General features: G+C 41.4%; 1 protein-coding gene across 1 annotated transcript in view; it reads right to left on the reverse strand.

The window, feature by feature from the left end:
• The window catches only part of LOC102198766 (protein sidekick-1-like), a 173933-nt gene that overhangs the window by 126251 nt on the left and 24343 nt on the right, over nt 1-23339 (reverse strand). The window contains exon 3 of the mRNA XM_005750208.2: nt 5523-5656. Coding sequence (XP_005750265.1) covers nt 5523-5656 — 134 coding nt within the window. The remainder of the gene's footprint in view (nt 1-5522; nt 5657-23339) is intronic.

Consider the following 23339-nt stretch of genomic DNA (forward strand, 5'->3'; position numbering starts at 1 on the left):
TTAAACAGAAAGCGACAGGTAGTGATGACTGCAGGTATGCATGAAGCTCAAATAATTGAAGTAGGAACGCTGATCTCCTGCCTCTAACAGAGATGCCCTGAGGCCATTAGTGTTCATGTTCTCCCTAATGCAAACATACACAAGTACACAATGAATCAAGCGTGTGTACGTTGTAAATAATAAAGCAAAGCCACTCAATAGAGCCTGACCCCGCCTCCCTGGAGTGACTGTAGAGATGAGAATGTGCTGTACTGAATGGATATTGACGTGCCACGCGCTCCTTTGTGAAATTCAACCTCTGTCAATCTGTCAAGTTCAGTCCACGGCGATAACTGACTGAAAATGTCGTCTCTAACACCATATGTTGTCGGCGGCGATAAAAAGCTCCAGGAGCTGTTTATTTTAGAGGCAGGCTGTACTTCCAGTGATTACAGTGTCTGACCTCTCACCAAGCTGTTGAGCTGCTATCAATTGTGGCTGTTCCAGCTCGACCACGGATGACAGTTACTGCTTTTTATTTTCAGCAGTCTAGGCCACACTTACAGGACAGTGGTCAGGGACATGCAGATAATGGATCTGTCAAGTAGGTAGGGCATGCAGCTGGTTGTCTGACACTTTCCTCGGCCCTTGCAGGCTTTGCGGATTAGCAAAAAGAATTTGAGTGTTGGTCGTGCCACAGCATGAATGTGACAGAAAGGTTTTACGAATGTGACAATATCTTAACTTTTCATGCCTGTTCTTGTGTCTGTGTGTGTGTGTGTGTCTGTGTACGTGTGTGAGTGCAGGGCACACACTTTCATCAACAGCAGTCCTGACATGAACAGGTTGTTGGTCATATCCTCAGTCTACACCCACGTCTCACTTCATTAAGTCTTTCTGTCTCTACCAGTCCTTTTTCTCCCTCGTTCTTGTCTGTTGAGCACAATGCTTGAATCAAAGAAAGAAAGGGGAGAATAGAAAATAGGTACCTCATTTATTCTGCTGAATTTATGAAGAGAAAGACAACATTTTTAGAAATATGACTGACAGCTATGAACTTCTGCCTTCAGATCCTCTACAGGCTGCCTAATGGAAAGAGAAGAGAAGAGAGGGGGTGACAGGAAATGAAGGGAAGCGACAGAACAGGAAATGTAAAGGAAGAGGTGGGAAAATAAGAACAAAGTGGTGGAAGACATGAACGAAAACACCATTTGCGAGAGTTCATTCACATGTTCTCGTGTCAGTTAACTAGGTTAAGTGTTAAACACTTTATTGACTTAAATTGATCTTTTTTCTCCTTCAAATTTCCTGACAACAACCCTCGACTCATCTGTGTCATTAACAGGCCCAGTCTCCTTCTCTCTGTGGCTATAATCAGTGGCATCTGTGTGCATTCAATAGCTACATAGTGTTCAAAGCTATGCTTAACACCTTTTCTATTTCCAAAACCAACCAAGTGATCAATGTGATGCTTAATGTCAAAAAACAGCCCTGAGAAAAAGCAAATACATGAATAAAGATCTGGTGTTTCCATGTTTCCTTGCTCACGCTCTCTTTTTCACACCCTGCACGATTTGCAACATTTTACCTCTTTGGTTTGTCCCTGTTTTTATCAAATTCCATGATCTTCTATTTCTTCCCTGTCTCAATAACAAATAACTGAAATATGCTTTTATATAGAAAAAGGCATTTACCCAGAAAATGTTTATTGTAGAAAACACAGTTTTCAACAGAAACACACAAACACACACGCACACACACACAACCATGCATGCATAGCTGTTATGGCCGAAGACTGATCAGTGAAACCTAACTATACCCTTACTATTTCTAAAAACGCCCACGGGAGCACTTCACACTGACAGCTGTAACAAGGTACTGTGCCTAAATTTATTTGATTGTGTGTGTGTGTGTGTGTGTGTGTGTGTGTGTGTGTGTGTGTGTGTGTGCGTGTGCGTGTATGTGTGCGTGCGTGCGTGCGTGTGCGCGCAGTTGTGACAAAGGATGCCAAAGGATACAACCCTGTAAAGAGAATCTAATTAAAACTCTATACAGCCACGAGGGACAGAGGGCTCCCTCCCTCCCTCTCGCTTTCATTTAACCATGGTGAACACTTCAAGTGAAGGACTGTTAGACAGTAGAGTCAATCCTCCGGCCTCCAAGGAGAAGAGATAGAGAGAGAGGCATACAGCAATAAAGTGATTCAGCGATAAAGGCCATGACAGAGACGGGAACACACAAAGAGGCTAAAATCCATCAAACTTTGCAGTTCTTCTGACTGAAGCCTGTTTCCGGAGAAATGAACAAAGAGCTGCTTGTCATTCACAACAGTGAACAACACGCAATAAGTGCATGCTGTTTTTACAAGTAAAAGCACATTCAAAGCTTGCAGACTCAATGAAATGACTGGATCAACCACAAAGATCTAACTCTTGTAGTTTTTGACAGTCAAGTTTTTTGACAGGAAGCACAAAGCTCAGAAAGCATAGTACAGTAGAGTATACAACACAACTAACACTTCTCATTAGGGCTGGGCGATATGACCCAAAATTCATATCTCGATATTTTTTAGCTGGATGGCGATATAAGATATATATCTCGATTTTTTTTTTTAAAGCCATAAGTTAAGAACAAAAAGAGAGTTCTTAGTCACACTGTGTCCCAGATGTCACACAGGCACTTTTATTTACATACAGCGTAGATGTACATGAAGAAATTACTTAAAAATAAATTATCAGCATTTATTAAATAATCATGGTCCATAAATAAAAGAAAACAATGTTGTTTTTGTGCATAACAAAAAGCTCACAATTGTGCAGTCAAAATGTAAACTAATAGACGCTGAGCATAATAACAAAGAGACAGATTTCACAGCTGCACCACGTCTGTGAACAGGTGCCATTTGTGGTCCTTATACACACACAGTACGGTAATATCACGTTGAAGCACAGTACGTATCACTCCGCGAGGCTCCTCCCCGGTAGCCGTAATCCTCCGACAATCCATCAAGCGGTGCAGCTCCGTAGGTTAGCAAAGTCATATTAAAACATTTTTGACAGATTGCTGAGCGCTGTGTACCACATAAAATCGGTTCGCGGTCAGTAAGCACAACCAGAATTCATACATAAGGCGCACTGTCGAGTTTTGAGAAAATGAAAGGATTTTAGGCCGTGCAGCTCCTCCGGGCTGCATGTCGTTAGCGCGGTTAGCTCGTTAGCGTGGTTAGCTCGCTAACACGTTGACGCCGTCCAGCCCCACGCACGGGACGATCCGCGGTAACTCGCTAACGGAGATTTTCCGCTTTCATCTTGTCATTGCCTGCAGATGAAGCTATGGGGGAGGGGGAGTTGTGTTGTGAGTAACGTTGCATAGAGACAAAAGTGGACGAAAGAGAGGCAAACCTGCGGCTCCACAAGTATAATTATAACGTAACATAAGCTATATCGATATAAACGATATTGTCACATCTTATATCTCGTATGAAAATATATCGATATTTTTAAAAAACTCGATATATCGCCCAGCCCTACTTCTCATGTTTCAAGGAAACACACACATGAACATCAACCAAGGGGAGGAAAAAGCATTTAAAGTAGGAAGATCATGGATAGGGAGGTATGGGAACCCGTACACATTACATGTCATCTAAAGACCCAAAGCCAATGCATGTTTCTTTAAAGTCACTCACCAGACACTTTATTAGGTACACCTCACTAGTACTGGGTTCGACCTTGTTCTGCCGTAACTGTTCCTGACATAGACTCAACAAGTTGCTGGAACCTTTGGTCTTTGGAGATTTTGGTCCATATTGACATAACAGCATCACACAGTTGCTTCAGATTAGTTGGCTGCACATCCATGATGTGAATCTCCTGTTTCACTACATCCCAAAGATGCTCTACTGGACTGATCTGAAACACTATCTGGTGAGTGTGGAGGCCATTTCTGTACAGTGAACTTATTGTTATGTTCAAGAAACCAGTTTGAGTTGACATGGAGCGTGATTCTGCTGGAAGCAGCCATCAGACAATGGGTACACTGTGGTCATAAGGCATAAGGGGTCCTCAACAGTACTCAGGCTGTGGTGTTTAAATGATCTAGTTGGTACTAAGGGGACAAAGTGTGCCAAAAAGATTTCACCCACGCCACCAGCCAGAACTGTTGAAACAAGGCAAAATGGATCCATATTTTCACGTTGTTTACATCAAGTTATTAACCTATTAAACAACAATCACAAGACAAATTGAGACTCATGAAATGAGCAAAAAATTTCTACTTTTCTGTTGTCCAGTATTGCTCATCCCACATTTAGCCTCACTTTCCTCAGTTCCTGTTATTAGCTACTGCAGTAACCAATCTGCTTCAAGGTTTGCATCTTGTGCATTCAGAGATGCTCTTCTGCATACATTGGTTGTAACAAGTGGTTATTTGAGTTATTGTTGCTTTCCTATCAGCTTGAAGCAGTCTGGCTGTCCGTCTTTAACTTCTGACATTAACCCAGAGAAATTCTGCTCAATTAATAGTTTAAGTCTTTTCTCTGTCAGTCCCAGTAGATCAGCAGTTCCTGAAATTCTGAGACCAGCCAATCTGGCACCAACATTCAAAGTCAGTTAACTCACGTTTCTTCACCGTTCTGATGCTCCATTCGTGCTTCAGCAGGTTATCTACACCATGACTACATGCCTAAATGCACTGAATTAGTGTTGTGGTTGGCTAAATAGATATTTGCATTAATGAGCGGTTGAACAACAAAGTGGCTGGTGAGTGTAGTACACACTTTATGTGACTGAGACAGATTTCCTTTCGGACCAGAAACTGGCAACACTCTAAATTTTCAAAGCTTTAAGTGCATCAAATATCTTATCAAATTATGTCTCACTTGCTTGTTGATATGGCAAAGGCCAAAACAGAGATCTATTATTGGTTCCTGATCTCTCTACAAGCTGGTTCCTCCCTACTAGATGTAAGACATTAAAAAATCACTCTGTGATGCCGAGTTTATTTGTTGTTGAGCTTCACCATGTGAGTGGTGATGCTTCTCTAATAAAACTCCTGCCGGCTGCATTATGGTAATTTTTGGTTGCTGGAATCTCTAATTTGAGATTTTAATAATCAAATCAATAATTCAAGCATCTCTACTTAATGATGAGCCAAGACCTCCAGCATTTTAGTTTGCAAATAATGTGTGCACAAGTATGTTGTTTCTGTGATGTGTCAGATATGTTTTTAATCATCTCTTTATGTCTTTTGCAGCTCATTTTCAGGTTTAGTAATTAGCCCGACACTCAAAACTGTCTTCTCTATCAATCAAAGGGAGTTATGTTCTGTAAAAGGGATTCAGATTTATTCACACAACAACCACAGAAGACCACAGAAAACCTAATGAAGCCCCACCCCAACAGAAAAATATTTGAGGGACAGAAATATGCTGGATGGTTTGACTGTAAACCAAACTAATGCTAATACTGAGCATAGTGTTTACCAGATGGGCTGTTTGCACTGTTAGTAAATACCAATTTAACACGTTTTTTATTTATTTTTACCTGAGATGCTCAGGTAGACAGCAGGACTCGTCACAGTCTCGCCGGTCAGCGCGTTCACCGCCTCTACATGATAACGTCCGGCGTCCGTTGCGGCGGTTGCCAAGACAACCAGCTGATTGTCCAAAGTGATTGTTCTGCAAGAGAACAAACAAGACACACAGAGAAGAAGAGTTTAGAAAACAAAACAATGCACTCCCAAAGCAAAACATGCCTCCTTCCAGCACTGCTCCGTCTCAGACGGGAACACTGCTCAAACTAAGACTCTGTCAAGAGAAGAGTATTTGGTACATGGATCATTTGGAATTCATAATGGGGGAGGGAAACATTGAATACAAGCATCAGAAAGGAAAGAGGATTCAGAGAGCTTAAATAAATCTCTCCTCCTGTCTCAGACTGATATGTAGCTCATTTTGTGTATCTTTCATTCTTTTTGCCACTCTCACTGTTTGTGTATTGTCTTCTGTTCCTCCTTCTTCATACTGATCCATCCTCATTTCCCCGCATAGCAGTGGCAATCAATATGCCACAAACATGGAACGTGCTGGTACACAAGCACACACGATCACAAGCACGCAAAATCTAAAAGTGTTCGTACTTGAGCACACAGAGACTCAAAGAGATTTTGCGTTGCCGTTGACTTTCAGGAGATCATAATGGGAAGAACTGACTTTGGAGGGTGATGTTGTGGGAGAGATGCTAACAGAAAATATTTTTGTTGCACTCAGATTTCGAAGGCGTTTGAACTCGTCTGTCTGGCAACAGATGCCGCCAGGCAGGAAACACAGGATGAAGTTTTTAGTGATGCTACTGGTGTTTTCAGCATGTCAGAGGATGGAAACTTATTATAACTAATATTCAGAGAGCCCGACAATGAAATGAAATCAATAAGATCAAAGCAAGAATAGAGCGCAGTAAAGTTAGATGACTGTCTGTTGTTATTAAACAGTCAGCTTGTTTCTGTAGAGCCTGTGCTCAACAAATACTTCACTGCATTTAAAAAACAGTAGAAAAACAAAAGAAGCTATAACTGTGAACACTGGTTGCTTGAATACTTTATGTATAAGAAGAAGGGCAGTGCTTACATGTGAAAATTAGCCTCTGTCTGTGTGTTTGTAAGATATGTGTATTTCTCTGTGGCCATTGTTCAGCAGTGCTGAACTGGCAGCAGTGAATGTGCCCAAAACTCAATCGGCACATTGCCAACTGGAACACAAAACAAAACATGCCACTTATGACAACCTAAATCGATACTATATGAGAGCCAAAGAGGGAAATAAACACAAATATAAGTGCCTCTCATAACTACCAAAAGCACACCTCTTGAAACCTTCCATCTTCTTTCTCCAAACTGTAAACACAAAACCCAATTTTGAAACTAAATACATAAAACCACTCACTCCTCAGGCAAAATCAAACATAATCTCCCCCCAAACTGCTTTATCGTGCTCAAACATGTTTAAAGATCATACACACAGCTAGGGCTGGGCGATATATCGAGTTTTTTAAAAATATCGATATATTTTCATACGAGATATAAGATGTGACAATATCGTTTATATCGATATAGCTTATGTTACGTTATAATTATACTTGTGGAGCCGCAGGTTTGCCTCTCTTTCGTCCACTTTTGTCTCTATGCAACGTTACTCGGCCTCGCCTCTACTTCACTGAACACAACTCCCCCTCCCCCATAGCTTCACCTGCAGGCAATGACGAGATGAAAGCGGAAAATCTCCGTTAGCGAGTTACCGCGGATCGTCCCGTGCGTGGGGCTGGACGGCGTCAACGTGTTAGCGAGCTAACCACGCTAACGAGCTAACTGCGCTAACGACATGCAGCCCGGAGGAGCTGCACGGCCTAAAATCCTTTCATTTTCTCGACAGTGCGCCTTATGTATGAATTCTGGTTGTGCTTACTGACCGCAAACCGATTTTATGTGGTACACAGCGCTCATCAATCTGTCCAAAAATGTTTTAATATGACTTTGCTAAGCTACGGAGCTGCACCGCTTGATGGATTGTCGGAGGATTACGGCTACCGGGGAGGAGCCTCGCGGAGTGATACCTACTGTGCTTCAAGGTAATATTACCGTACTGTGTGTGTATAAGGACCACAAATGGCACCTGTTCAGAGACGTGGTGCAGCTGTGAAATCTGTCTCTTATTATGCTCAGCGTCTATTAGTTTACATTTTGACTGCACAATTGTGAGCTTTTTGTTATGCACAAAAACAACATTGTTTTCTTTTATTTATGGACCATGATTATTTAATAAATGCTGATAATTTATTTTTAAGTAATTTCTTCATGTACATCTACGCTGTATGTAAATAAAAGTGCCCGTGTGACATCTGGGACACAGTGTGACTAAGAACTCTCTTTTTGTTCTAAACTTGGGCTTTAAAAAAAAAATCGAGATATATATCTTATATCGCCATCCAGCTAAAAAATATCGAGATATGAATTTTGGGTCATATCGCCCAGCCCTACACACAGCGAGTGTTAAATAAAAACACTACAGAGCAGTTTTTGCAAACTACATCAAAAATGGGCATGTAGCACCAGAGAAAACCAAACTTCATAAAATAAATGCATTTCTACAAAAACCACACAAATTCTTTTTCTGTAAAATAAATTGAATATTGAAAACTGTTAAGCGCTACAAGCAATAAAATTCCAACATCTCCACCATCATGGGCAAGACCGAGGAGCTGTCATCAAGGACATCAGGGACAATATTTGTAGACTTGCACGAGGCTGGAATGAGCTACAAGAACATCATCGAGAAGCTTAGAGAAAGAAGGTGACAACTGCTGGTGCGATTATTCGGAAATGGAAGAAATTTAAAATCAATCACCTCACATGGAAGTGAGGATGATCATGAGGAAGTTGGTGGATCGACCCAAAACTACACAGGAGGAGCTTGTTAATGATCTGAAGGCAGTTGGCACAGTCACCAAGAACGCCATTGGTAACATGCAATGACATAATGGATTGAAATCTTGCAGCAGGGTCCCCCAGCTCAAGAAGGCAGCTCCTTCTTAAGTTTGCCAGTGAACATCTAAATGATTTAGAGAGGGCTTGGGAGAAAGTGCTTAGGGCAGATGAAACCAAAATTGAGCTCTTTGGCATCAACTCAACCCACTGTGTTTGGAGGGAGAGAAATCCTGAGTATGGCCCAAATAACACCACCCCACAGTCAAGCACGGAGGTGGAAACGTTACACTTTTGTTTTTCTGCTAATGCTACAACACGACTTCACCAGCAAATGGTGAAGTTGTATCGTAAAATGTTGGACATGAAACTCCTTCGCTCAGCCAGACCACTGAAGACCCATCTTCAGTGGTCTTCCAGCATGACAGTGACCCAAAACATGCAGCAAAAGTAACACAGGAGTGGCTAAAGAAGAAGCACATTGAGATCACGGAGTGGCCTAGCCAGTCTCCCGACTTCAATCCTATAAATAATCTGTGGAGAGAGCTACACCTCCGAGTCATTCCTGTGACTTTCTGTAAAGATGAGTGAGCCAAAATCCCTCCTAACCTGTTGACCAACTACAAGGAACATCTTACCGCTATGCCTATTCCACTTAGTGACATGCAAATCAATTTATAACATTCATGTAATGTGTTTTTTTCTGGATTTGTGATTGATGTTCTTTCTCCCTCTCTCTCCCCATTAAAATGAAACTACCATAAAAATTAGAGGTTTTCCGTATCTTTGGAAGCAAGAAAACTTCCAAAATTCATCAGGGGATCACATAATGATTTCACCCACTGTATAATGCAAGTGAAATGCATATTAAAACACTCTGTAAATGTAACTCCAAGTCTACAAGTGATTCCTTCGGCACCAGCTTCACATCTCTGTGCTATATCAATCCAGAGGGAACCCACACTGGCCTGATCTCTGATCGTGCCTTAAAGGATACTCTGTACACTTGCTTTATCTGCACCCAGGATCTGGTGAATGGTAGAAAGGCTCACATTGATTCTTTCAAAACTGACATGTTTTGAAAGCTTTGTTCTAAACGTCCATGCTGACATAAAAAAGCCCCCTGCCTCGTGCTATTGGGAAATCACAGATGTTACCTGTTTTTTCCACTGGGGGCCACATATAATTTTCTGTCCTGCTTCCCGTTCCATGAACTCAAACGTGATCTATCACAATAACTAAATTTCATCTGAAATTACTCTTCTCAGCCGTGCTTTTCTCCTCCTTGTCCTCATCCAGCACCTCCTACACACAACGTTCCTCCTCTGCCTCTCAGATTGCTTCTATCACTGGTGGTACAGCGTCTGCCCTCAACTCTCTGTGCAGCCTGTTCACTCTGAACTCACATAAATAGGTTACATTACATCACATTGATAACTTTGCACAGTTGCACTCAAACAACAACAGGTGTGGCGTAATTGTGTTCAACTTCTTCCCCCTGAGGTTATCGGAGACCAGTTTCTACTGGTCAAATACAGCTGAACTGAGGAAGAAGGCAACTACAAAGTGGCTCAAGAACAACACAATTTGGTAGAATTACTTCCTTTTTTCTAAAAGAGCTTCAAAAACACCACATGGGGTTGGAAAGACTTGAGTTACATGTTCTGAACATTGTGTTTTCAACTTCTTGAAGTGTGTAATGACTGCACAGTAGGGTTATTATGACTGAGCAAGTTTTGAGTAAGTACTTTGGAAATTGGATTTTCGTTTTCAGAAAATAGCAAAAGGTTCAAGAGACGCATTTAAGCAATTGTGAAAAACTGAACACTTCTCGTCTCACACTGAGGAGTAATTGCCTAATTGACTCATCATTTGATGCTGTAAAAATCTGAAAAGTGTAACTTGATTTGCACAAGTTGATTGAAAGCACACTGTAGTGGTCTTTGCCAGCGAACTAAAAGAAGACCGAAGATGTTGCCGCTTGATAAGGAAACATTCAGCATCATTAATTCACTATGCTGCTACGTATTAAATAGCAGATGAAACACAAACAGTGTGATTATCAGGATTCACAGCTTAGTCCTCAATAACACAGGCGTAACAACCAGCTGGCAACCCTATGGCAACCACCAATCACTAGGGAAAAATGTGTATTCCCTGACCAGCTGGTTAGTGGTTGTTGGAGGCTTCTTGCTGTTGCTATGTGAACTCTGTTGGAAAGACCAAAAACCTCCTTGTGATTGCTTTGGGTGATTGCTTTGGTTACTAGCAAACCAGAAAGGAAGCCCATTCACCTTGAAAGTAAATGTTGTGCCTTACTACTGAAACCAACATGTTTCAAAAGACACACCTTCTACTTTGAAGATGAATGGTCTCTGTTCCTGGCATGCATTGAACTTATCACAGTTTTACTACTTCTCAGAGAGCAGATGTTGTGTTCGTGTTTCAGTTTCACAGCGACTACCAGCAACCACTAGCATAAATGTTGGGGAGTACTCATTTTTCTCTAGCAACTAGTGGTGGGGCCAGGGGGTTGCCAACCTGTCTCTAGGCCTGTGTGACCGGGGCCTTAAAGATGGCTGTGTTCATGCACTCATTAACATTTAAACATGGAGGTGCTGGTGTAGCTCACCAGGTTGAGCAGGCAACCCCATAAGCCATAAAGCTATTGCAGAGCCCTGGGATCAAATCTGCCCTAAGGCTATTTACTTTGTGCCTTTCCCAGCTTTCTTCCCTTCTGTCTTATCTCAAAAGGGACAGGGGGGGGGGGAGTTTCTTTATCGTATATCCAGTGATGAAGTACAAAGAAGTGCTTGAATGTGCAAGAAAGAAATATAGGAACTGCTAACTGAAATATTTATTGAAAGGAGTGGTGAGTCATGGGATCACATGGAGTTGTTCGACGATTCTCCGACAAACACACTCAAACCGAGGCAGAATTCCTCAGGTCTAAATTTATTCAGCGTGATTTCCCAGGAGAACAACTTCAAGAGCCAGAGCCTCAACCCCGACACTGACACTTTATTTGTGTGAGCGTATGTCAATGTGTGCCGGTTGGATTTTGTGTGCATATCACTCACTGAAAAAAAGGAGGCTTTAACCAAACCTTTCTTCTCTTCTTTCTCACTTATTTCAACGCAGGAATGAATTCTGCATCTTCACCTAGCTCCATAATGTAATTTATAGCTGTTAAGCTCATTAAGTGCACTGACCCGCCCATTTCATCACATCTGTTTTACCCAGCACATGCTGATTAATAGACAGAGAGGGCTGGCTTCTACTCGCCTACAGTGTCTGAGGTAGGAGAGAGCCTGGGAGGTTCGAGGGAATCTAAATTCACCAATTTAACAAAGACAAAGACGCTCAGTGGGCGTCGGAGCTGAATTTAGACCAATTAAGATCTAAGCATTTGTTGAGTTAAAAGAATTTCTTTATGGAGTATCTTTTGTTTCCCATTCACAAATGCCATCATATGTACTATTTACATGTGAAGCTGTATGCCATAACATTGGCTGACGGCTTGTTCCATTTAATCCAAATTGGCAGGACTTCCATTTCTCATTACATCGCCGCATGGAAAATTCATATCATAAAAAGAAGAAAAAACGAAGTACAAAATGAAATGCCAATAAGAATAAGAAGTCAGGCGACAGAAATTAGAGGACCATAATTCAAAAAAATAATAAAATGTCAGTGCTAGTTCCCAATACCTGGAGGGTGGCTACACAGCCTCATCTTAAGAGTGACAATACAGTCAGAAACATGCACCAGCATACAGATAGATATGTAGAAGTTTAGGAGTGACCCCTTATTCTGAATATATACGTTCAGATTTATTATGACATGTGACTTTCGGCTCTCTTTTAGGTCTGCATTTAATTAAACTGGACAAAATTGTTCGGGATTTTAATTAAACACAAACCCAGTTGTAAAACTGTGCATGACTCTGCATGCTTATGTCTGTGAGAGAGAGACAGTTTTTCCCAAGGCAGAAAAAATTAAATACAGCAATCAGCTACATCCCATCTTCTTTCCTTTCTGAATCACAGCATCCCATCATTTTTTTTCTCTTTGTACCCCCACTCCACACGCACACACACACACACACACACACACACACACACACACACACACACACACACACACACACACACACACACACACACACAATAAAATAAATAAATAAATAACAACCTCTGTGACTCATTCCTTCAAATCCCATTTCCATTCTCACTCAGATTACAATCTGCACATTTCTCTCTTGGTTTCTTTCAATTTTCTTTGTATTTTATTTCTGGCTGTCTCTCTCACAGAGAGATTCCCCCCCCCCAATCACTTCATATAACTGTCCTGCTTTACCCTCCCCTCTCTCTCCTCTGACTTCTCTGAACCGAAGCGCCGTGCCAGATTGGTCTTTCATTTAAGTGTACTGCCCCAAGACTTAATAAACACTCATGGGTGACCGCAATGCAACACTGGCTGCTTTACACACACACACACACACACACACACACACACACACGCACACACACCAAACTGTGCCAAGAGCTAATTAGCACACACGTCGCAGGCCAGGGGATGAGTGAGCGAGTGCGTGAATGTGTGTATTTTTGATCTGTGTGTGAGCATGTGTGCCAGGTCCATGGACTGAGTCGCCTGCCCTCCTCCTCTATCCCTGATAAGCAGCGTGCCACCTTCTTAAACCACAATGCTTCTGACACACAGCAGCCTTGTGTGGAGAAGTGTGGCAGCAGTGCAGAAGGAGGAGGACACTACACTGTAAACCGAGTCCAGACAGCAGGTAGGGTTTTTTGGCAGCTTTGTCTGCAAAGCTAGTGCCAGCCAGCCACCCACATATTACACCTCATACATACACACACCTACTCAAACAGGCAGGCGCACAGTTGGGACCATTCACTGTGCCTCTCAGCCGTTTGAACTGAATATTTACTCTGGTGTTCAAGTCAGCGGACACATGAATATGTTCTCTGTGAGACTGATTGATAGTTAACGTACACAGGTTCGTGTATGCTGAGGGCAACCTTATGTGCGCCTGTATAAATTTTTCTACTTGTCTTTTTAGCTGGGGATTTTGTTGCTACACACTTTACTTTGGGGTGAAGTATTCAGATTTTTTAAGCATTCCTGCCCTCAGAATTGCCTGTCAAATTGAGTTGTGGTGTTGTTCTCTATCCCAAAGTAATTGGTAACAATAAAACCCAGCTCCACCGAGTGCACTGTTTTGAATCTATAGAGGAGGGGAAAGCTTCTGTACCATATTCATCCAATATACGCTACGACAGCATTTATTTTTGGCTTGTGTTTTTCTTTGTCTGCACAACTTGAAATAAAAGCTGACATAAGAACTAAAGCCAATAAACAATCCTGGCATAATGACATCCTAATTAGTAAAAGTGTTATTTGGGGGATTTTGTCTCAAAACATACAGTATTATGAAAAAGTCTTGACCCACCTCTCAATTCATTATATTTTGCTTCCAAGGAGCCAAACTCTTGCAATGTTTTTAAATGCAGTGCTTTACTAAAACATGTGCTAGCATACATGGAAATAGAAGAGTATACAAGGCAAAAACAGAGCACACTTAGTTTGAAAGGAATATTTAGTATGACCACCATTATTCTTCAACACAGCTCGAATGCACAGAGACTCAGAGTGAACACAAAACTGGTAGTTAACTACTTTTCATGCAGTGCCTGGCAGCCAGCTCCTGTTGTGATGCTTTGGGGCAAATTGGGCCCAAAGATAGGCAGAAAGTCTAGGATAGTATAAGACGCTGTAAATGATGGTAATGTAAGTGTAGCAAGCGAGAAAGTTAGGAATGATCCAGATGGTGAAATGAGAAAAGAAACAAGACAACTAAACTTTCCTACAGCAGTTACGCACAATATGACAGATCTGTTTTGAGTTTGTTTTTTAATGGGATTAACTGAGTTAAGACAGAGAACTGGACCACTGCCAGTAGTTCTTGACATTCTGTTTCCAGCAGCTTGACAGTGAGTGCTTTAGTGATTTCCAATGCACAGCTTAAATGAACCTATTGTCACCACAGCCTGGGGTTGGAGATTTGTTTTACAGTATATTTGCTGAACACACTTTAATCCTTTTGCTCAAATGGAATGGTTCAAAAGTTTCCTAAAAAAAGAAACCTTTGCTTAAGTTTCAGATTATGACAACAAGGGGGAAACCTACAGGTTGAATATAGATATATTATTTTTCTTGTTTAAAAAGTCAGACTTTATCTATGTGAAACTCAACAAGTAAACACACATTTATTTCTCTGCCACAGCGGTAAAGTGAAGCGTTAAAGTCGCCAAATCACACTCAAACTGTCATAATGTGCTCAGTGGAAAAAGAAGCTATTCCATCAACATTCAAAACAGATATCTGAATTTATGACCGACAGGTCTTTCAAACACAACGTCATAACAGAAAAGAAATTGCAGTTTCTGATTTTGACTTTTCTAAAGCCTGTTTAAATTCAGATTAAAGACAAACATGGTAAAAATCAAAGTATGAAACCATCCATCCTTGTTCTTCGACATCCAATTCAGGGTCAGGGGGCAGGAGTTTATCCCAACTGCCATTGGGCAAGAGGCGGGGTAAATCCAGGACAGGTCGCCGGCCTGTCGCAGGGCTAACACAGAGACAGACGACCATTTACACTGATGTTCACACCTATGGCCATTTTAGAATCACAGCTTAACCTAACCCGATTAACCAAACATGTCATGAAACGCTGTGAGGAAGACGTTTTAATACTTCTTGATCCATCAAATCAGTTAGTCCAAAATCCAAAAGACAAGAAGGAGTCCAAACAACTAGAACATGCTTAGGAGACTAGGAAGCAGAAAAAAAGGATACACAGTAACAAAAATGACATGATAAATCACAAGGAGAGACTCATATGCATAAGATAGAAAGAGGTGGGGAACACAGCTGAAACTACTCAGAGACAATGAGACGAGGGAGTAAAAAAAATGCAAAGCACTAGAGACAAAGCCTATCAAAATAAAATGGGAGGAAAACCCGTAACTTAACATGGAAGAAGGCATGATAGGGTTAAATAAGAAACACAGAGGGAAATGGATGAAAATGTGATTCATATGAAAGGGAATGTGTATACAGAAACACAAGCATCAAAAGGAATCATGAACTCTCAAAGGAGAAACTTAAACATGAATCCTTTTCAAAACTAAAAGAAAACACAACTCATAAATAAAAAAAATCTAAAACGAGGATCCAAGACCTCAGGGACCATGACAAAACACATATGTAGCTAAAAGCTATTTATATACTATACATATGCATATGTGTATATACCCCTAAGATATCTGTTTTAACAAAGTAAAAACTGTGACTTTATATGATATTACAAGCCTCTTATTGGATCTAACACTTCAGTTACTCAAAGATAACAGGGTGATCCAGCTGTGTTCAACAAGAAGACGGGCATGCATGCAACAAGACCCATTACGTACGCTTTGGCAGTTGCTCTAAAGTCGTTCTAAATAAATTCCCCCAAACACTTAAAACATTAAATGTCTGCTACTCCTGTATCTCGTAATCAAGGGGAAAACAAAGCATTTACAAAACAACTCCACATCTCTATAATAAGCTTGTTGGAACTGAACCAAATGGAAAGAAATAATGGAAGGCGGCTGCTGATGCATTAGAAATGTGCATCAACTATTTAGAAGGCCTGGATTTAGTCTATCTCAATTTAAATCAAAGCCAAACCATTTTGGACTACATTAAAATGATAAAAGGCTAACGTTCACATTTATTAAAAGGCACCCGTAGGGTACACCCAGAGCCACACAGTCAGACCTGCATGCGAGCCACCTCCTACAGGACCCTTACAAATTATGTGGCCTAAATTATGTGAAGACATTCAAGAGCAACTTGCAGGTTAAATTTTTTTTCTCTATTCATATATAATATTTCTTAGAAATTAATATTTTAAAAGTTACTCTTTTTTCGCTTGACATAAAGGCTGAAATTCAGATCAAAAAGTGTGCATTTTAAGCAGTGCTTCAAAAACACTTTCGGGGGGAGTGGCCTTTTTTTGCTTAGTGCTCGTTTGCAGTAGCAGGCATCATAGTGAGCCTGAGCAGTAGCAAATTAGTGAGTTTGTGTTTTTTGCTAGCTTCATCATAGTGAATTATTGTATGTACAGGTTGCACAAACTCAAACCTTGCAGGACATTGACTCCGCTGGTTTCCTGACAAGAAGAGGAAGGGAGCTTGTTTTCATCCCTGGGTGTTTTGTGCAGGTGAAGCGGCGGGACATCACTGCTGCATCTGTCACGTAAAACGCGGCTGTGTGCAGCACTCATTTTAAACGGGAGGATTCCTGGAGATATGATGGGTTCAATGATGGGATTTCAAATAGAAAACTGTCTGACAGTGATACTGGGTGTGACTCCTTAAACTTTAGCAGCAGCTCCTCATGAGTGCCAATGGGAGCATTAGCGGCCTTGTCAACTTAGCTGGTATCACCATTTTAATGATGGGAAGCAGTTCTAATGCTAATTAGCATTTGCTTACAGTTTTGGATAAATTAGCACTTCATTAGGTTTAATTGGTAGCTTCAGTTTTATAGTAGTTGAACTCAGGCATAAAAAAAACCTTTCCTGTTGACTTGTTTGTCCCACATCCACCAAAGCGTCTCTCTCAACAACGAGGTGTCAGGTGACAAGTTCGATAGCGGCTGATCTTCACGTTAGGTTCTTACAGTATTTTTTAGTAAAGCAAGATTACCTTTAGTTTCCAAAATACCTTCCACTGTTGTCCTCATGCCACAAATTTCTCTTTAATCCTCATCTGTTCCTGTTCAGTTCTTTAAATAACAAATACGTAAGGATGTGGTCAGTCATATGTGTACTATGGACTTATGATTTATGGAGGCATGAGTCACCTTTCAGGACCTTTCACAATTTTTTTCACAAAGTTCAAAGCACATTATGGTCTCTTGAGGCATCCCTGTGTGCTGTGGTACCCTCAGGGAAACAGTATCTTACACTGGAGGCATCCCATCTCAGTGGAACTAAACAGAGCCCCAGCAAATATTAGGAGAAGATATTAGAGTTGTATGAAAGCTAATATAAACAGAGGCACTAATTCTCACAACAAACGCTGTGTATTCAAGGAGTAAGCACACTCATCAAAGCTGGGGGAGAACATGTCAGGGCACAATTGATTCATCTGAGGAGGTGATCAGTCACACCGTGGATTTGCTTTCTGAATCACAGAGGCACATGACGAAGTAAAAAAAAAAAATGAAACGAGTTTAATACACAGTGGTTGCTTAAGTGACATCAACTGTTGCAAATGCTAATCTCACTAAAAGGCAGGAGGAAAATGTGAATGGGTTTTTGCTTTTCCACTCACATTCTCCACAATTCTATTTGATAGATGGTAAATGAACTGCAACATACAGTGGGGGGAAACCATTGATTTAGTGAAATAAGTATTTGAGCCATACAGCCCAGCATCTTGCCCAAGCATACTTCAATATGCAGAGTGCAGCAGCTAGAGATCCAACCACTGACCTTCCAATTAGTAGACATGAGACCCAAAGCTACTTTAAAGTGGGACCACTAGGCTCTTTAAAAGAACAGTAAATACCCCAGCTACAAACCCGTTTTTTGGTAGGAACTAAACAGTCCCAGACCAAATGTAGATTTAAGTATGTGATGTAAACACCCCTAGTCATATATTTTACAACCCAACTGCCACCACATTCAAAACTTTATTAAAGTTTCACCCTACACTGCATTAATAACTCAAAAAACTCAATTTGAAGGTATTCTCGGTCACTGTGGTGACTATGCTAATAAATCTTAATGCATTTTCCACTCAAAGAAATACAGCCTGTACATGTGACTGCACATGAGACCAATAAAGACAGGGAGAATGAGAAAGAGGGAAAAAAGAAAGAAAGATGGTAGAGGTTACAACAGTAATGAACACTAATGTGTTTGTGAGAGATTTTAACAGCCCCTTCACTGACTCAGAAAACATTCCACTACCTTCCGCCCTACACACTCTGCAGCTCTGTGACTTGTAATTAACGCAGTGACTAAATCACAGGCTTGTATCCTCAATCACCTTTACAGTTTCTTCAAACGGTCAAACGGACACAGAAAGAAAGACCTTTCTGTGGTCACTCACTGGCTTGGCTGGCTGCCACTGCCACTGTAGGTCCTCCATAAAATACACACACAGGCACATGCCCACACACACATAATCGAGCATCCTTGAGCACACACAGCCTAGGGCCTTCAGTCTGAAAGTAATTGGTGTGTGTGTGTGTGCGCGTGTGTGAGAAAGAGAGAGAGCGAGAGAGGGCTGTGGGACAGGCTGTGTTTGTTTAATGTCCCTTGGCATGGCCGGAGGGACAGGCAGAGAGAAGTGGGTAAAGGCAACGGTACAGGAAAGGAAAGCTGAGCAGGCCAAGGGTGAGATGGAAGCAGGAAGAGAGGGATGAGGCTAGATGCTGAGCAAACAGAGGAAGGAGGCTTTTCTCCACTCTGTGTTTGTTCAGCTACACGAGCTCCATGACTCGCTTCCTTTCTACCTCTGCTTTACGTCTGCCTCTTAGTCATTCGCGCACACATACAGGCTGTTCTTCACATGCATGCATGGGACAAGCATTCGTCTGTCTTACCAGGTCGTGCGTTAAAGCTACACTACAAGACCACATTGTTCTCACAAGGAGACTGGACGGATGGCAACAACTCCTTTTGTGTGCTGGTGTGCGTGTGTGCAGCTGAGTGTTGTAGTCCCATTAGGTGGATGGATCTCTAGACGAATGGCTATTATCCTAATTAGCACTAATTATGTCTGCTACCAATTAACCACACAACTGGCGAGGACTTCTTTCCCCGTGTTTCTGTCGCGCTCCTTCTGTCTTCCTCTCAACTGGAGGAACACACCTCATTCTCAGTCTCCCTCTCTCTGCTCAGCTGCAGATATGGGCTGAGCAGAGGGCTGATAATAACCACACTTGTTGATAATGAGACATCATTTTCTAATTGTGGTTCGTGTGAACATTTGAACTTGTCAGTAAAGAGCACGACTCGAGCCTCTGTGATTTTATGCCTTTACAACACAGAACTCACTTTGTGACACAGGACATTCTTTGCTATTACTTTTCACAGTTTGATGCTTGCTAGTTTGCACCCTGTGCCCTGCATACAGACCTGCCTAACCGAAGTAGCTTCATATATTATGATACAGTTCATTTGACACGCTGACATTTGTAGAAACATTTTTCATGTTTTCCTAAATCAACGAATCAAGAAAATGATGAGTTGGTTGCAGTCCTAATTAACCACCTAAAATTAAGTTAATTTGTCAGAATGATGCAGAAATTGTGTAAAATGGTCTCTAATTTAATTTAATGACCCATAGCACCCTAATACAAGATTTAATCATAAAGACTCCACCCAAAAATAAAACCCATACCTGTCTTCTTACACGTCATGTCCTTGGGCAGTGCCTAATGTTTTCAGATCTCTCCCTGGAAGTTCTGACCACTTACACTTGTGTGTCACAGACACACAACAGTGCAGTGATTCCTCAGTTTCTTTTTTCAATTTCAGCTCCAGTCAAAGTTTCAGGGAGCCACATCTGGTGATTTGAGCTGGTGTTGAGCAAAGATTATTGGTGTTGCAGACAATGACACGCGTGGTTTCAGGTTGTTTCTGACCAATGATCCTTCAGACACCTCAGTTTGTTACAGCCAAACTCTGCACTGACAACCTGACCCTGGACAAAGTTGTGGTTCAGAAGCCTGGACATTAAGAGTTTACGTGGTCACAGCGGGATGGTAAGTGGGATGGCTCTTATGTAGCACTTTTCTAATCTGCTTAAACACTCAAAGCCCTATATTCAAGGAGCCACTCAGGGTTCAATGTCTTCCCAAAGGATACTTTGGCACACAGACTGAAGCAGCCAGGGATCAAACCAAGAACCTTTCAATAGGTAGATGGCATGCTCTCCCTTCCTGAGCCACAGTCACCCCACCTCAAGTCCACAGAGGGATCAAGAATTAGCAACCGTGCTGAAACTGTGGTCTGGAGGTGCATAAGGACGCAATCTTGAAGGGGAGATTGGTCAAATTTCAGGTTTTACTAGATTTTACCTGTTGCAGGGAAATTTGTAAAACTTTATGATTGCAACTACACGGAGAGAAACTTGGTCAATTTATCAAATGTTTCACAGACTTCTATCATCTCATAATTTGCAGTTTAATCTTGTATAACACTATTTAAGATTTTTCTTAATGCACTGGTCCATTGTAACAACAACCCTAACTCTGGTCGATGTTAAGTGAAATTACTACAGAAACACAACCTGCTGTAAATTGTTATTGATATGGTGAGCGTATAAATATGGGCACACGGGGTCACAGTGGTACTTTATAAAAATACGGGAACATATTACTGTAGACAAATTGCTTCCGTAGCTTTAAAGGTCAGTAGTAATAGTGCTGCGTAAACAAGCTTAATGTCCCTGGTTGATTATTAACACCAGCACAACCACACAGTTACAGCATCTCCTGTAAAACAAGGTTTTTAACGGATACACTTGTTACCATGGTGAGAGGAAATCAATACAGCTAAAGGAAAAAGGTTCTGCCTACAGGCAAACACATTTTAATTTATATTATTTTGTAACAAACATACAGACTTGCTCTCGTAGCCGCATCAGTGAATGCATCGCTGATGCTGACCTGTTCCAGACAGATAGTTGTGTATGTTTTCCTGAAACTGGGCAAATATTTGCGAGAACAACCTTAGTACACGAGCGTGAAATTGAAATGACTCGGAATAAAAGGCTGAGACCACCTTGGCCAGGAATGGGCAGCATGCATGCGTGAGAGTATATTTCAGCCATCACCTTTAATTTCAAACCTTTTATTTTGTCTTAAACTCCATACTTAGGTGGTCCACATGAAAAGTGTATGTCAAAAGGTTAAAAAAAACCCCAAAAAAACGAAGGTATGTGAAAGACGATTTTATGATATTTACAGGGGGGCATTATTTATACATAAATTCATGCAAGAAAGGTCCTAAATTGCAGTGTGCCTCTTGCTAAATGCTAGCCACCTGCTCTGCCCCAACTGCACCCACTCAGGTGAAAGCATTTGTTTGGCGAACAGAAATTGCTGTAACAGGTGCAAGTGCAAATGGACAGAAAAATTAAAAGCCTTTATGGGACTGACTAATTATGTGCATGAGCTCCTTGGTGAGTACTGGAGTTCATATACCAATGTAGATTTCAGTTGTATGTGTGAGCTCATAATTATCCCGTAAGGAAAGGTGATAATGATGAAAAGAAACCCTGTGGCACGGAGCAAGAGAGAAAGCAGAGTTTGGTGCAATAAGAATGGATAGCTACGTGTTTGAACAAAAAACAGGGGACCTTGGGTCAGCATTTTAAACAGTGTGAACGCATTTATTTCTTGACATAAGCCCCCAAGTCATAGACGCAAAACTCCCACGTGAATACATGAGCAAAGAGGTTATGGCACGGAAAGCGAGAATGTAATTTCCCAAGAGCAGGAAGTTCTAAAATGTAGCCTTTATTTGTCTGTGAGAGAAAGGAAACTTGTGACCTTCTGCTTATTGATCCGGCTCTCTGATCTTGAGGATATAATCTTTAGGCCCTGATATTAACCAGTCAATCAGCATTATGTCCTTTTTCTCTTTTTTTTGTCCAGCTCTCCTCAGGGTGTTTGGCTTAAGAAATCTGACAATACATCTACAGTGTGAAAGAAAGAAAGGTGTTAATTGAAAACAGTGCACTTCCAACCTTTTATGCATTTCTTTAATTTCTTCCATTGTCTCTCCAAGCAGTAATAACCTGCAAGCTTTTTACAAGAGTGTCAAAACCAAACTTTAATCAGTCACTCCTCAGTGCACTGAGGAGTCTTTCACTCTCTCTCCCTCACTCATTCTCCCCTTTGGTTTCCCTCCCTCTGTTTTGTCGATAGGTTAAGAACTCTTCCTAATGACAGATATGGATGTGAGTGTATGCCTGTGCGCACACGGGGTGTGAGTGTGTATGAGCCTGTGCGTGTACAGTCTGGTCAGTGATGGATGTGTGTGTGGCAGGTAATTAAAAGTGTGATTAGTGGGTAATTAAAAGAGGTCTCTGTCTTTAGAATATTTAACAACTTTGGACAGAGGACACACTAATACACACACATGCACACACACACAGGCTGGCAGGTGGAAGTGTGTTGGTTCAGACTGCATTGGGGGAATAATAATGGTTCGTGAAAAGATATAGGATGTAGGAAGGGAGACACAAATGAGGGGGAAAAGAAGATAAAGAGAGGTGGAGAAAAAAAGGAAAGCAGACAAAAGACACTGCACCTTTCATGAATACACATCTGTAGAATTAATCACCATCAGCATGAGCCACACAGGTTTGGACACACATGCACACACAGACACACGCATTTCCACACACCCTCCCCCTCTCTGTGTCCATCTTTGAATGATCAGCTCAGACAGAAGCAGATGCTCTCTGGCAGACAGAAAATAGATGAGCAGAGAATCACTAAAACCTAGGCCTGCACACAAACACACGCAAGTATATATACACACACGGGAACAATGGAGTTGGAGTGCAAAAAGCCACCCTTTGTGTAAAGTAATACAGCTCAATTTACACCTGATATTAAAATGAGATCGCAGGCGACGCTTATTAACAGGTATCCGAATGTGTTGACATTTCTCAGAGTTTCCAGAGACCAACAAAATGTGGGAAGAGACTGTTCCCCTTCTCTCTTTCGTCTCTCCACACTTTATAAAGTGTGTCTCTAAATGAGCCATTCAGTTTGCATCTGGT

The sequence above is a fragment of the Pundamilia nyererei genome, unplaced genomic scaffold (assembly GCF_000239375.1).
Source record: "Pundamilia nyererei isolate P.nyererei 1_Seehausen unplaced genomic scaffold, PunNye1.0 scaffold00265, whole genome shotgun sequence".
NCBI classification, from domain to species: Eukaryota; Metazoa; Chordata; class Actinopteri; order Cichliformes; family Cichlidae; genus Pundamilia; species Pundamilia nyererei.